The 16200-nt window shown below is 52.6% G+C and overlaps 1 protein-coding gene across 3 annotated transcripts in view; it reads left to right on the top strand.

The window, feature by feature from the left end:
- VTI1A (vesicle transport through interaction with t-SNAREs 1A) overlaps positions 1-15915 on the top strand; it is a 388014-nt gene extending 372099 nt beyond the window's left edge. Inside the window, exon 7 of one of the 3 annotated variants that reach the window (XM_062213886.1) lies at positions 5867-15915. In XM_062213886.1, coding sequence (XP_062069870.1) covers positions 5867-5960 — 94 coding nt within the window. In that variant the 3' untranslated portion in view covers positions 5961-15915. The remainder of the gene's footprint in view (positions 1-5866) is intronic. The other 2 variants (XM_062213885.1, XM_062213887.1) reach the window with 2 other exon arrangements.
- Positions 15916-16200: the final 285 nt, after the last annotated feature.

Below are 16200 nucleotides of genomic sequence, written 5' to 3'. Positions count from 1 at the left end.
CCCCGGCCCTCTTCCCTGCGTCTCTGTGTGCACTCTTCTTGTAAGGACCCCAGTCACTGGGTTGAAGGCCCCCCTAAATCCAGGATCCTTGATGAATTGTATTGCAAAAACCCTGTCTCCAAATAAGGTCCCATGCTGAGATTCCTGGTGGACTTGAATTTGGTGGAAAACGATTTAACCCTGTATGATCAGTGTGATTGAAACTGAGAGAATTCCTAACCACACTTGCTCAAAGCAAAAGGGAATTGTTTGGCCACTATAGCTGGGAAATACAAGTTTTAGGCATGCAGCAGAACCCAGAGGTTCAAATTATACCCTCAGGAATTTGTCTCTTATTGTCTAGCTCTTGGCTGGGTGTCTGTCCTGCGTGTTAGTAACAGTGGCCCTCAGCTGCCCTAAGCCTCTGTTGTCCCTGCAATGGGTCCCAATAAAGATGTTACCTTGTCCTTGTTTCTCTAGCAAAATCCCCAGAAGACTCCATGTGGCTCTGCTGGCACACCAATTCTTGAACAAATGGTTGTGCAGGAGGCAGAGAGCTATGTTTGGCTTGGCCTTCCTGGATCACAAGTCCACCTGTGGAATCAGAGCAGAGTGGGGCTGGGCATTCCTCCCAGAAACGTAGGACATACAAGACCCTGGCTGGGCATCATCAGGTGGCAGGGTAAACACCCAACTCTAGCTCGGCTCTACAAGAAATGCTTCAAGTGAAAGTTCTCGTTCAAGGTTGTTGACAGTTGGCCGATTCCCCCTACTCCTGTTTCATCTCCCTGGTGGATGCCAACATTGAAGATGGAGAGCTTTTCCCTCGGCCCTTGTTTTGGGGAAGTGGCCAGAGAGAAGCCCGCGCTCCCTTGCCCAGAGTGTATTCCGTGCTCTCACAGTTGCTCATTGTAACTCTTGTGTCAGACCCCAAAGGTGGCACATCATTATTCTGGGCCAGTCGGCCAGGCAGGAAGGCAGGTACAGGACAAGACACTGTACCTGCGAAGTGTCATGCACTCTCCAGCTAATGAATGCAGCCTTGCTAAGGAGTTAGGACACTGCTGGCATCCTTAATGGGACGGCGACTAACAGAACAGCCAAGTCCCACGGCTGTGCTTGTGCACAACCAGCCCAGAGAAACCAGGGAGACGTGAGCTCCGTGAAGCCACAGGTGAGCATGCATAGGTGGGGGCTCTCATCCCTTCATTCAGCAAACTGCTTTTGTTATTCACCTAAGCTGAACTTTGTGTCCTAGAAAAGGGAGATTCAGACCACAGAAGCCCCACTTTTTACTGGGGAAAACTGCACAAAACCCAAAAATCCATGTGGTCAGTGTGGTGGTAAGAAGATGCACTGAGAATTTCTGGGGTGAGATGTGGGCATGATCAGGAAGTCCTTGGAAGAAGGAGGGAAAACACGCTGTAGATGGAAGACTTGGATTTGGACTCAACCTAAAAGTGCTTTTAGGCCACAAAGTAATAGCAGATCCAATTCAAACTGACGTGAAAATGAAGTTAGTTTATTTTCTCATGCAGTGGCCCTTGCTGTAGGGGCCACCGTGCCTTCAGAACTGGGGCTCCTATTCGCTGTCCTCTGCAGCTTAGATTCTTTTGTAGGCTGGCTTCCCTCATGGGAAAAAAAGAGGCTGCCCAGATCCAAGCCTGACATCCACACACCAGCCTGTCCAGGTGACCCAGCATTCCAAGTGAGATTCACTCTGTTGGACTGGCTTAAGTCACAAGCCTGCACCTGGTCCAGTCACTGGGGCCAGGGGCATGGAATGCACTGGCCGTCTTAGCTTAGGTCACAGCCCTGTACCTGCAACCAGGGGTGGCATCAGATATTTGGAATGGAGAGATGAACGCCCTGATGCTTGCCTGCGAGACACAGGAAGCAGAATTTCGAGCTGCACTTGCTGAGCCCTCAGCTGTGATGTCACCACCATTAATACACAGTAGCATTGGCTCCAGGTGGACAGAGAATCACTTCAGTGAGAAGTATTAGGACCGAGCAGACAGAAAAGGATCCAGGTTTTGATAACCAAGAGGCAAAAAGCTATTCTTCGAAGAAAGAGGCCACATCAACCTTTGTCATACCATGGCTTTTGGAATGCATTAGACCAGAGCCTCACTCAACTTGGTCAGATGTCTCCTGCCACCACTTGGGATGTCTATGCTATGCTGCAGTACCAGACAACTCCCAGATCTCACTGGCTCCATGAAGTCCGCTGGGATTGCCGATGAGCCTGTGGGGCAGTGATCCTCCACGCGTTGACTCCGGGATCCAGCCAGGAAGCCTCTCCCCGGCCCTGCAACTGGAAACCCCCGGAAGCAGAGCCGCAAGGAAGCAGCCAGCAGGAGGGTGGAGCGCCGGGAGTTAGGTGCTTCCACTGGAAGTGACACCCTGCACTTTTGCTTGCATTCATTGGCCACGCCTGTCATCAGCGGACAGGGCAGTGCGGCCGGTGCCTAGAAGCCGAGGTGAACTGGCTGGCTGAGAGTGCCAGCGACGCCTGCTGCAGTGGGATTCCTGTGCTCCGCAAGTAAGAGCAGAGAACCGTGCCAGGTGCCACGCCTGCCTCCTGCACTTGAACCAGCCTTCTCTGATTCCGCCTGCCACCCGCAGGAGCTGGTTTCCAGAAGGGGAGGAGACTGGCAATGGAAAGATTAACCGCTCCCTGGGTTCCGCACGGGGATCAGTATGTTCAATAGTACTTTGTGAGTTCAGCCTCAAAGTAAATGGTTAATTCATCTTATATCAACAGCACTGTGATTCATAATGTAAACTTGGAGAATCCTTGATGTTTCGGGCCCACATTCCTGTTAATTTGGCTCTGCATTCTTTTAGAGCCACAGAGTGCTCACTTAATAGAATGCAGCATGCAAATACGCAAGTTTTTGCCTGGAGGCAATTTAGCCTGGCTGTTTCAATGGATGTCTTCTTTCAAGTGTATATTCTTTCTTAAATTATTTACTGGGTAAACACAGTTTGCATTTTCAAAGGGAGATTAAGACTGCTCACTGCAGTCCCAGTTGAGCAGCAGCCCCTCCCTTGCCCAAAGTTAGGAGCGAGTTACTTTGGGCTTCCCCCTAAGTTCCTGTCTACCTCACTAGCAGGGCGCTCCTCTGCCTGGCTTGTTTCTCGAACTCTCCCTGAACTGCATTGCTTTCTGCTTTGGCCAGAGCGACCCAGGCCCCCAGCCCTAGCTATGTTAACATCTAGGCTCCTTCACAGATGGGGCCCGTTGGTGCCAGTCTTGTTTCCCCGCTCCTGGCTGGCTCTGTCCTGTCCACTTGAGAGCCTGACAACTCACTGTTCTGGTCCCTGTGAGGGCTGTATTTGCCCGACTCCTTTGAGGTCGAATACTGGATCGATGGCCTGGGCAGTTACGCTTACTCTCAACTCTGTTCCAACTCCTTGTGTGCTCCCTGTGTGTACCCTCTGGGTCTGGAAACAAATGCCCTCTGCCTCTGGCTTTCTCCAGCACACACCTCCCTTCCCCAGGAACTGACGAGTCTCTGCGTCAGGTGGAAGACCCGGCAGTTCTTGGAGAAGGCATGGTGGTGAGGAGTTCCATCGTCAGGGGCTTGTTTCAGCTTCGAACGGCAGCCACTTCTGGGCAAACTCCCAGAGATTTTTCTGCACATTCTCCATCCTCCCTTGATCTGAATGATCTTGACGACCAGGGCCTGCGTCCTCCCATCAGCGTCCTTTGGACAGTTGTCTGGGCTGTGGGCTGGAGTTACAGGGTGTCCTCCAGCAGGTGCGCCCAGGCCAGTGTGCGGAGCAGCAGAGCGGGTGTGGAAGGGGAAGCCACCAGGCTCTGTGGATGCACCAAGGCAGAGTGAAGCCCGATTAGGAAGACCAGGGAAGAAGCGAGGACTTGGGGACTCCTGTGTGTTCACTTTTCTAACCATGCCTCAGATTAAACCAGTAACACCCACCAGTAATCCTTTATCAATTAGCACCATGAATGCCTGGGAGGGCCTTAGCCCACAAAATAAAATGGTTGTCGGCCCAGCTGTACAGGGGACACGCAGCTGGGCATGGCTTCAGGCAGACTTTTAAAGACTTCTCCTGCTTTTAATGTTTCACTGCTGAGTTTCCGTGTTGCCGATTCCTGTCGCAAGGCTGATGCGGGTGCCTTGTGGTGAGCAGAGATTCTGACAGCGGCTTGGGCGAGCGTGATGGGTAGGACTGTTCCGAAGACCTGTTCCTTCCAAAGAAAGGAGGAAACTCAGTGTAGGTTCTAAATGGAGCCAGCACACAGCCCCGATCGGAGTTCGTGATTAGACTCACTTTAATAAGCCGTGAAGTCCCGCTTCTATTTACTTGTTTGGGGGACAGTGGATGTCGCCGCCTCCTGAGTCAGTGTGGCCTGTTAAGTCTGAACTAGCTGTCATCGCAGCAGAATTAATGTGGGGGTGCAGGCTTTCTGGTGGGGAAGGGAAGAAATAAGCGAGACGGATCTTCGCCGAGCCCGGCATGATAAATGAGGGCCGGGCCGACCATTCATCTCCCGTGAGGGACGTGGACACAGCAGCAAAGGCAGTTGTGCGGAAGACGAGCCAGCAAATGTGATCATTTTGTAACCTGTCAGGAGGAGAGGGAGCTGGTCCTCACGGGGGGCGCAAGGGAGTGGGCTGGCCTGAGATGACAGTCTCCAGCCGTCCGTTTAGGCGGGGCCGAAAGTGGCAGGTGAGGAGGAACCTGGCGGAGCCCACAACGTGGCACCTGCCAGGATTTACACCAATCTAGGGAAGGCTGCGGGTACCCTGCAAGGGTTGCGTGGTGAAGCTGCAAAGGAGGAGGGTGAGGGCCACGTTGCCTGGGGCCTGGCTGACTCCCACCATCCCCCTGCCGGGGCAAGACCCCTCCCCGTGTTCGGCATCTCACACGAGGCCGCAGACCTCTGGCTGCATGACATCAGGAGATGGCCTGATGGGATGGGCGCAGGTCTCAGCTGGGTGGACGGGCGGCCAGACGGCCAGGCACTCCGTGTCTATTCCTGTGTGGTTCCCTGATAGCCAGCGTGGGCGAGGCTGTTTGACTCAGGTTCCCTTTGAAAGTCTCAACAAAGCATTCCACGTCCGACCTCTTTTCTCCAAATGAGGTAACAAATTATGAAACAACTTCATCAGAAGCTCTCCGCAGGGGCCGGGGAGCCTGTGTCTCCACTCTGGTCCTCCTCCTGGGTTCCTTTGGCAGGGCCAGAACCAAGGGGTTAGAATCCCTAGAGGTGGGCGTCCCCCACCACCAGTGCGCAGTGGGCACCTGGAATACTTTGTGATTGCTCATTTCCATTTTTTTTTTTTTTTTTTTTTTTTTTGCCACGAAGCAAATGTAACATTTCCCGCTGCGTGCTGTAGTGTGAGCCACAGTGACAGATGACAGGTTCCTAGCCTGAGCTGCAGGTGTGACACTGCTTCTTAATCCCATCCTCTCCTTCCCAAATCTGTCGCTCTCTCCCTCTCCCACTTTTCCCAGGGTATTTTTGCACAGGTAAGTACCTTACTGACACACGTTTCCTTGGAGCCTTTTGCTTGAACAGGAAACGCTGTGAAAAAATGAAGCTCACATTTTAAATTAAAGAGACACGCACATGGGGCCCTTGATCACCTAAAGAGACTGCACAGAACTCAGAGCCTTGGAAGGCATTTGATTCGCTGGAGCGTTGCTGTGAGCGCCGCCCCCAGTGCAGGGAGCCCAGGCGTTTGTAGAACCAAAACCCTGCGTGATCACATACACGCGTGCGCCACACCCCCCCCCCCCGGCCCTCCCCGCTTCAAAGCCGGGGTTTGCCCAGCCGCCCTGGCCTCTGCGGTGGTCCTTGTGGGAACGACCTGCGTCACACGTGTGTTCTGTCTCCTCTGCTCTCCTCCAGAATCATCCAGAACCGCCTCCTGCTCGTGATCCTGGGAATCATCGTGGTCATCACCATCCTCATGGCCATCACTTTCTCTGTCAGAGGACACTGATGCATCTGCTGCCCGGATAAACAGCCACGGCGGCCTGTTCTGAGTAATTAAGACAAAATGGTCACATGAATCATTCTTCCGCGCTGACAGCCCCTGGGTGACCCCGCCGTTCGGCTGGAGGGCCGGGAGTGTGAAAACGTTTTCTGTTCCGTTTGCATGCCTGGTTTGTCTTCACCCAGATTTGTGTGTAGAGGGAAGGTGGACATTTGTTTGCCTTTTGGTCACTTCCTCCCCTCACCAAAACTGCTCCGGTGCCATGCTTCAGTACCTTGTAGACCGGCCAGGGCTCGTGGTTTGCCAGAGGGCATGAGGGGTCAGTCACACACCTCTTGTCACCAAAAAGCCCTTCTGTGATGGCTGAGGATAAAAATGCAGACAAAAGCAGAGCCCAGCAAAGGAGCCCTGTCCCCGCCCAGGCGTAATGAAGACACCAAACTCGCCCGAGTGTTTATTTTTACAAAGATGGGTATTTAATGTCAGTTGTGCAGGAAATTGACTTAGCACTTTCCTTATTTTTCTGTTGCATAATTTCTTTCTTTCTTTTTTTTTTTGGAAACCTAAGAATATTTTTTGCTGGACCTGCCCAATACCCACTTTTCACAACTTTGGCCACTGGCTACGAGAAATATTTCCTTGCCTTCCCCCGATCCCATCTGCTTCAGAAGTTGCTGGCAGAGTGAGCCCTAGCACAGAATGTAATTGTGACCTCGTCTTCCCTGACCTGTGTAGGCGTCTCTGTCTGCATTCAGTTTTAATATTTGCACTGCCAAAAGCGGCCCTGCTACATGCAAAGGTCTGACAAGGTCCCCTCCACACCCAGGCCAGTATGCAAAGAGGACATGAATATTTCAGCGAGAGCAAGCACACGGCGCTGTCGGTGTGAAATTTCCAACGTGATTGTAACCGTGGGAGACTCCTATAGGGTGATCCACTGGAAATAAACTTTAAGGAAAATGTTCACTCACCTCCTTTAAAAGAATAAGGGACTGTGACTTGGATTTTTTTTTTTTTTCTTTTTACTAACAATAATGTCAACCAAGCCTTCCTGAATTCACTGTGATCATTTTCATTTCTTTCTGTCTGAGGGAACCTGGAATCACACGCAAAATGAGCCCATTTGTGATCAGGCTTAAAAGTTGCCCAGGCTGAGACCATTTTTCCCCCAGTTGTAAAGCCAAATGTGTTTTTCTTAAGACTTCATAGGCACTTCTGGGGTCCGCTGCACCGACGTTTGAATACCATTAGAAGCTTGGAGTGCTTGAAAAGCAGACTTGTTCTCTCCATAAACAATGCTAACCACCTGTGCGCAGGGACCAAGGGCACCGAAGGTAGCACTGGTTTGGTTTTTCCCCCAACTCAGAAGGGAGAACCAAAGTAGTTTCGTGAGGAAATGACAGACGCACCAGAGGAACAGGTCTTAGCTCCAGCGGATCATCTGGTGCTGTGTGAGTAGAGCTGTCCTTGACTTTGGAGGGGTGGTGTGAAGCCGAACCAAGTAGGACAGCGAGGCAGGCGGAAGCCCTGCTGATTCTCCCATCTGTGTGGGGCCCCACCTCATCCAGAACCTGCTGACAGCAGGATTCTGTATGGGCTAACCCCGAGGAGGAAGCCGTTACGAAGTGGGGACGCCCTTTCCCATTCTGACACACTAGCAGCCCGTGCGGGTGCTCTGCCATCCCCTCTGCTGGCCTCCGTTGAAGCTGTGCATCCTGGGGGGGGGTGTGTGTGGAAGTGGTCACCCCCTCCGGCCGTCCCGTCCACGAGCTCACAGACTTCCCAAGGCCAGCTGGCAGGCAAGGTTGATCCGAGCATCTCAATGTGCCGGCTCCTAAGTGTTTCACTAAAACCAGCACTCGTGTTGAAGCAGACGAAATGAGAACGAAAAAGAGTGCATTGTTCACGACTCCATGGCTCCTTCAACGTCTTTATCAGCTCTAGGCTGTGATTTTTCCCCAGTTCAACCTTGGGAGTGGTAAGGCTATGAACAGAGAACTCTTGGCCTAACGGCTCCCTCGATCCTCACCTAGACCTGGCTGGTGAGCGCCTTGGGAGGAGGCGGGTCAGCAGGGCCCCTGAGTTCCCCCTGCCCGCCACTCTAGGGCGCCCCACAGGAGGCCGGGTACCCGCCCTCCCCCTGCTCCACGATCTGAGAGAGGTTCTAGGTACCTTGTGGGCTCTGCTTGATGGGTATTTCCAAAGTCGGGAACCTTTGTTAAAAACGCTGTTGGACAGGATGGGGTGGGGGTGGGGGGATGAAGAGGAAGATGGAGGAGGAAGATGGCAAGGAGGCCCTGACCATAGAAAATTCATGCAGACTAAACCATTGCCCTGGCAGAATAAATAAAGCGATGATGCTACCCTGCTCCAGAATCAAAAGCAACGCAATTAAAGTCTCTTAAGTTGTAAAGAGTTTTAAATGTTCCGTGTTGAAGGCGAAGGCCTGCGAACGGGCGGGCGTGACGTCAGCCGCCAGGCTGGGGCTGGGAGCCATTTGCTATTCTGTTTCAGGCAGGCTGGATTGTCTTATTTTGGAACCAGCTTGGTGGGGGGTTTGCTTTGCTACTGCTTCTGAGCCCTGAGCTTCAAAGGCTGAAATTAATGGTGAACAAAATTGTGCGGCTCTGGCCGTCCCATGCGGGGCAGGCCCATTGAGGGTTATCATTAAGTAAAGAAATAAAGAGGGGGAAAAAAGCCTGCTTGCTCCAAAAACCTCATCAGATAATGACCTCAGTGATTGGGTTTTCATTTCCAAACAGCATCCAGAGATTATCAGCCCCGAGAAGGAGGGAGGGAAGAAAGGGAAGAAAGAGAAAGCCACTGTCTTTCTCTCTCTCTCTTTCTCCTTTTTTTTTTTTCCCCTGCACATCTTTTCTTTAAAACTGTCAGATCATTTCAGTATTTCAAATCCGAGGAAAACAGCCTGCCTGCTGCTGTATTTGAAGTTGTAATGGTGTCAAAAAGTCACGACTGACTGACAGCCGTCAGTCCCAGAGGGGCTCATTAAATCATAAAAACTTGACAAGGAAATAATTGCGCATCGCCAGCAACTTGGCGCCTGTTTAGACGTTTTTATTTTCTTTCATTATTAGTCTCCAGCATTACGTTCATTAACAAATTGCATTAAACAACTGTTAAGGGCTAATGATTTGTTTATCGCTTTTTTTATTATTATTATTTAAACATTAGCTGTGTCACGTGGTACCCCAGCGGCTTCTTGCCATCATCTGACTGAATATCTTTCCACTCTGAGCTCTGGGTACTGTTGGAATATGAAATAGATTATTCATTACGCTCCTCTTTGCCAGTGATTTGGTTTCATGTAGCGTCTTCCACAGAGAAAGATGAAAACTTGTCAAAAATAGGTTATATCTTATTCGAGGGGCAACAATAGCAGCAGGAACAGGCACACTTTAATATTTAATTAAGGTTGATGTTAACCCCTTTCAATGACTTTAGCTGTACGTTATATTTAAATGCAGAAGAGAAAAATAATTGTTCTTAATTTGCAACCTGTTCAGCAGGCATTCTTCGTGGAGTTCACTGGAAATTTAGAGCAGGATTTTTTAAATAATGAAATTTCCCATCATCAATATTTATAGCAGTTTGTCTACGTAGTCCGAGAATGAGCCACAAGCGACGATTTCCTCATCTCTGGTTTGAACTGCCAGCCGGTGGGGCACCACGTGCTGGGGAGCAGAGGGCACTTTCCCGGGGGAAGTGAGCACTGGGTGGCCAAGTCCAGAGCCAAGGCCGGTCAGGCGGCCGGTCGGGCGGCTGTGGCCCGCACTGGTTTCAAAGGGACGGCTGTGAGTCTCCAGTCTCTGGGCCACTTGCCTTCCCCTCTCGCTGAGTGTGTGGTTGGAGGAGTGTGGTCTGGGGCGAGAGTAAGCAGGGACGCCTTACAGGAGGACTTGTGTGTGTCCAGACTGCCCCAGGCTGGGGCAGGCGGCGTCCTGGGGGCTGTGCCGTCGCCTGGAGCTCATTACAAACAGTGCCTTCCTCGCAGGCGACTGGAGTGGCACTTGGTGGGGATCGGCCTTCCCCCCTGTTTCCTTTCTGTGACTTGCCGTTGGTGACTTGAACTGGTTTTCCGTGGGCTCTGAGCTTGAGGGGCCAGAGAAGACAGACTGCCCCCTTGTCATCCTCAGCCTCGTGCGTGCCGTCCTCCCTGCCTCCCCGTTGGATGAGTTTCCCTGACATTGGAAGGTGCCCCAGAAGCCTGGTTCGTGAGCACCCTCAAGGCCGGGGACCAGAGAATGCAGAATACCAATCTCCCTTCCTCTTTCTGCTCCCCTCTTCCCATCCCCACAGCACCTGCATCCCCTGTGTGCCTTGGCCATGGGTGTGCTGGGAAGAGATGGTGTCTCCCGCACAGGACAGATGGGCCTGCAGGAGGTAACATATAGGACAAACGGCCTGCAGGCACGAACAAGGGGAGACCCAGTCTCAAGCTTCGTTGCTCATGGTTGGTGTAGAACAGCAGCTGCCCCATGGTCCAGAGTGTCTCCTGCCGCCATTTCAGTTCAGGCCACATCAGCCAACCTCCCCCTTAGGCTGGCCACCACACCTCAAGAGATGTCCCTAGAGCCATTTTTCCTGTGATGAGTGGCCCCAGTGCAACTCTGAAGGCCCTGGTTGAGGGTGCTGCCTGTGTCTAGAACCCAGTCCTCAAACTTGACCCGACCCCATGCTGTAACTCACTGTCTTTAGACTTGACCCAAGACACGGTCTTGTTTGTGTGGCTGAATAAGTGGCACCTGCCAGAGGCGGGCCACACAAAGAGGCTGTCAGACCAGATGCCAGCCTTTTCTGTCTGCTTGTTTCATAATGGGGCAGCTGACTTGTGGACAGCCAGGAAAGGCCTTGAAACCACGGGCACTGCACCTGGGGACTGTGTGTGATTGGAGCCACAGCATCCTGAAATGGGTGACTGAGCTGAGGTCAGTGTGCCTTCCTGCTGTGGGCTGCCGAGAGAGGAGACCTGTCTGCGTGAGATGCCAAGTCAGTAAGCAGAGACAAGCCGGACAAATCCATGTGGCAGAGCCAGGTATGTAGGAAGGAGCAGCACAAGGGAAGAACCGATGGATCCCCCGGGACCCGAGCGTAAGAGGTGGTCAGTGGACGCATCCTGGGGAACAGGAAAGGAGAATCAAAGAGGAAAGATCAGAGTTTGTCTTCTGGGACCCCTGCCCAAGGCACACGCAGTCCTGTCGCCAAGCCTCCCAGGGCTCCCCAGCACACCATGGAGAAAGCACTTGCTCGACCGGAGTGGCCTCGCGAATCACACCGCCCCAGCCACGCAGGCACGGGGGAGAGGCCACGCCGCGGAGCTCTGCGCCGTGATGCCGTGAACCCGCGCAGCCCTCCCCCCTTCATCCACACAGGGCCCTTTGGCGTGAATAATAGCGCTCTGGCTCCGAGGCCCGTATTGATCGACTGCACACGCAGCTCCGCGGAGGCCGCCTGGGCTTGTCCTGGGGGCAGGACGGCCCCGTTCAGCACAGCTGCCTCCCCCAGCTCCCTGGGCTGCCCCAGGTGTGCTAAGAAGAGGACAGGATGGGGCGGTGGGGGTAGGGGAGCGAGGCCAAGGCCCCTCTCCAGCTTGGCGCTGCTTTGTTGCTGCAACTTTTTTATTTTTCACTTATTGTGCCAGGAAAAGTAGCTGTGTCACAGAGAAATAGTTTTTTCATGCTGAAGCCCCACAGAGTCGAGAATGAAATCCTCCTCCGGCACCAGCCCCTCTCCACACGATTCTGCCAAGGACCCAGGCCGCCTGGGCACCCTCAGCTGACCTTCGCGGGGGCCCTGCGGCACGCCCGGCATTGGACTGAGCACACCTACTGACTGCATCTTTCCCTTGATTTTCCTTTTCCTGCCCCATCAGGAGGGAGAGCAGCTGAGGGTGCAGCCAGATTCCAGCCCCTCCCTGCAGGACGGGCGGTTGTTGCTGAATTCGGTGGACAGGCAGCAGCCGCACGCTGGTACAGCAGCAGGGACGGAGCCTGCTGGCCCCGCTGTGTGACACTGCCCACAGCGTCCCCTTCCCGGGCTCGCATCACCTCTGGACGCAAGGAGTGGCCGAGGCCTTGGCGTCTCTGAAGGATGTGCCCCGTTGCCCGCACAGTGGCTCCCTATGGGCTGGAGATGCCGAAATCGCACCTCCTTTCGTTTCTGACCTTGAATGCAAGGAAAATGCGGATTGAATTTGTTCCCCAGGCAGCCTCATTCCTACAGGTCCTCCTGGGTGAGTTGTCTGACCCTCTCCTACAAGCAGATCTGGGGCTTGGGAAGAGAAGTCCACCCCACGAGGAAGCACTTGGTGGTCTTTGGAAAACGGATGGGCAGGGAAGGGGCCCGGGTTTTCCAGGACCAGGTCCCCAGAGGGATCGGCTGGCAGGTCCCACAGCAGCAGCATCCTTGCTGGGGAGGAGGGAGGTCGAGGTGCCAGGCAGGGGTGGAGTCAGCGCAGGGAAGCTGAGTCCAACGCGTTGTTTCTTTCTGTGAGCTGCTGTAGCCTGGGCTGGCCCCGGCCCTGCAGAGGCAGAAGGAGGTCCAGGAACCCCGGGTGCAGTTTGGCCTTTGGGAAAGGACTCAAAATGGATTCCCCACGCCCTGCTCAGACCCTCCCCACACTGTGGTCTTTGTGACCCTCAGAGCCTCTCTCCGCTCCGTTCCCATCTCACTCATTCACCCCAGCCCTCGCCTCCAGAGCTCTGGGCTGCGTTTCTAAAGAAAACAACTTTAGAGCAAGGAGAACTGGATGGCTTCGGCGAGCTCATTATTGTCCCCAACATGGCTTCTAAATATTCAAACCTCCCCTTGTTTGAAGCAGGAAATGTGCAATCAGATTTATTCATCCAGGCAATAAATATTTATTGAGTAGCTACTATATTCCAGGCCCTGAAGACGTGTGGTGAAGAAAATAGATAAGAAACGAGATAGTCTCACTGCCTCGGGCGGTCACTCCCAGGATCCTGACCTGCTCTCTGGTCTGAGACAGGTTGCTCTTGGGGTGTCTGTCACCTCGAGGTGCCCCTACCTCTCCCACTTTGCACTGCTGCTCCAGAGATGAATGCCCACCCCAAATCACATGGCCAATGGACAGTGCTGTGTGCCCTTTCCCCCTTGCAGTCCCACGACTGTGTCTGCACAGGAGTGTGGCTGGAGTGACAGCCCTGGTCCCCCGTCCAGGCCCAGCCCAGGCGAAACGGGATAGGAAACCGGGACTATGGAGACCAGGCCTGCCTTGTAGGATCTTTTGTTTCTTGTTATCATTAAATGAGAAAGGTTGGATTTGACAAGCAATCATAAGCCCAAAATATCATAAAAGGGGCGGGGGGTTGCTGAGTGGCTGAGAGGTGCTCTGTGGGGGCGTCACAGGCCAACGAGGTGCGTGGCGAAGTCACAGGCTGCAAGCAAGCTGGAGTTGGAGCAGGAGCTCTTTCCAGAGGCATCTCTCCCTCCCACCCCATTACTGCGTGGGAAGGGGAAAACACAAGTCAAACCCAGGTTTGTGCGCGTGGCTGATTTGGCCCTCTCGTGACACTGTGCCGTGTCTGGGCACAGGAGGTGCCAGGCAGCCCACAAATGCAGCCTTGTGTCCCCTTCCTCCAGACAGGCATCCCCTGGAAAAGAAAACAGCCGGAGACAGCAGGGATCTGGAGCGAGGCAACGTGGCGTCAGCATCCCTTGAGCTCCGACATCCTTCGTGGTGACAGTTTGAGTGCCAAAAAGCCACCAGGTGGAGGAGCTCAGGTTCATGGGACCTTTGAGCTGTGCACGCTTAGGGGCCATTCTAGCCAACCTGCTCATCTTCAGGAGGGGAAACGGAGCTCAGAGAGGGGATGAGATTTGCAGAAGGTCATCTGACAAACGTGAGTGTGCTGGGAGCTGACTCCGGCCTTACTGGGACTTTTTTGCACCATGAAGAGCAACTTCAGCAGCACCAAGAGCTGGACCATTGTCGCTGTCACCTCCCCTTCCGGTCCCTTGCTGATCCCTCCATCCAACAACTCCAGACCAGGTCTTTTACCACCTTCCCTGGCCACAGGGCAGGCCCACTCCACACCCCCATTCACACGCTGGCACTGAGGTTTCCCAGTTGGATTTTATTTATTTACTTTTTAAGTCAACTCAGAACAGCTCCGTAGCATCCCTCCTGGCTGTGACTGTCTTCTGCCTGAATGCCAGACTTGCCCCCAACCCAGACAGCCATGGAAGGGTGGGGACTGGGCACATGCACTCACTCCGCGGCCTATCGGAGTTTGGGGTGAGGCACGTGGTGGGCGTTCCCACCTGAGCTGGCAGTGTCATGAGACATTCAATGCAGTGGACTCAGTAGGGGTGGGCTTGAAGCCCACCTTGATCCTGCCTGGCACAAAGGTTGCAGGATCTCTAGGGAATGCCCAGCTCCTGTGAGTTAGCTGCCTGGCTTGGCCTTCTGCCCTAGGCCTGGGGCACACAGGTTGGTCTAGCAGCTGGCAGGAAGGGCAGCTAGGCTCAAGAGCTCATGCATGCCCTGAGTCTCCCCTGGAAGAAGTCTCATGAAGAAGGGAGCACCTGGGAAGATCCCCTTTTCCTTCTCTCAGCCTTTCCAAGTCTTGCTTCTCTCTCCCCTGGCCAGCTCAGGGCCCCATCCTATGGAAAACCATGAAGTACGGCATGCAACACAGGTAATTGCACGTGTGTGTCACATATTCTGACCTTTGCACTTAAAATGGGCATTGTACAAAGTTAGAGATGAGCAATAACAGTTATACTAATAATTTAAAATTTTTTACTTAGAACACCAAATTAACTAGCAAATTAGAGACACCACAGCTTGGGGCCGGTGCTGTGGTGTAGCGACACTGCCACCTAAAGCACCGGCATCCCCTATGGGTGCCGATTCAAGACCCGGCTGCCCAACTTCCGATCCAGCTCTCTGCTGTGGCCTGGGAAAGCAGTAGAAGATGACCCAAGTCCTTGGGCTCCTGCCCCCAGGTGGGAGACCCAGAGGAAGCTCCTGGCTCCCTGGCTTCGGATCGGTGCAGCTCTGGCCGCTGCGGCCAATTGGGGAGTGAACCAGCAAATGGAAGACCTCCTCTTTCTCTCTCTCTCTCTCTCTCTGTGTAACTCTGACTTTCAAATAAATAAATAAAATCTTTAAAAAGACACCACGACCAATCGAGAGAGAGACTGGGGAAGAAAAAGAATGCAAGTTTCTTGGTTTATGAACAAGCGCCTCAAATTTCCATTTTTCAGTGGGTCCCACCAATTATGTGGCCAGGGCTACCTCTTTCAGGTAACATTTCTGGAATCAATGAATGAACCAGTCCTGTTAGATCAAGTTGCCTCTCCTTGAACCCGAACGTGAAAGCATCCACAGCATCCTTTAGGACAGGAAGGAGTAGATGATCCCAATGGTGGGTAATTGAACTCACTGCACTTCAAGTGCTGTCTTCCGGCTCGCTCCAGCTCAACTTCCTAGAGAGAACTCATTAGAGGGTGGGATTAGAACCCATGTAGAACACGGTCACGTTCAACTGAGACCCCTAATTAATTGCTCTTCCCTTCGTAACAGCGACAGCCTCCTTCCCTGGGGGATGGCAATTTCATGGTTCCTGAGGATGGTGCGATTACATTAGCTGGATCACTTGGGCAGTGGGTGTCAGGAGCAGTGCTTGGAGCCTGTCTCAGAGATGGGGAGACATCGCTCTGAAAGCTAAAGGGGCGGAGGTGGAGGAAACCATGAGAATGCCTGTTGCTAGTTCTCATTAATGTGTTGCTGTTCCTAACATCTCATTCAGGCATTCCTTTCAAGTCCCGTTTTCTCTGAGCTCCACGCTGCCTCCTTCCTCATACCCCTCACTTTTTTTTTTTTTCTAATATCCACAGGGTTATTGTTTGTGAAAATCTGTTTATTTGCTGTATTCCACAGAGTAATTTATTTTCATTAGGTTTCTTGGAAACATGGTTCTACATATCGTTAGTACACGTAATACATTTTGATTGTTGTTTCCTGGATTAACATGTATTATTTGATAGATTAAATAAAATGCCTAATTCCAAAGTCTGCTCTCCCCATCTTTTGTGCTCGAATTATGTATCGTACATTCCTTTTTTAATTGAAGGGCAGTGATAAATCGTGATAAATCTTCAATTCAATGCTTTGCTGCTGTTTTTGTACTGTCAATATAGACATTGTCTCTTTTTAAATGATGAAACTTAGAAAGATGATAGTCAAGGTTGTTTCTGAATA

The sequence above is a fragment of the Lepus europaeus genome, chromosome 17, assembly GCF_033115175.1.
Source record: "Lepus europaeus isolate LE1 chromosome 17, mLepTim1.pri, whole genome shotgun sequence".
Taxonomy (NCBI): Eukaryota; Metazoa; Chordata; class Mammalia; order Lagomorpha; family Leporidae; genus Lepus; species Lepus europaeus.
This window is presented reverse-complemented; position numbering and strand designations above follow the sequence as displayed.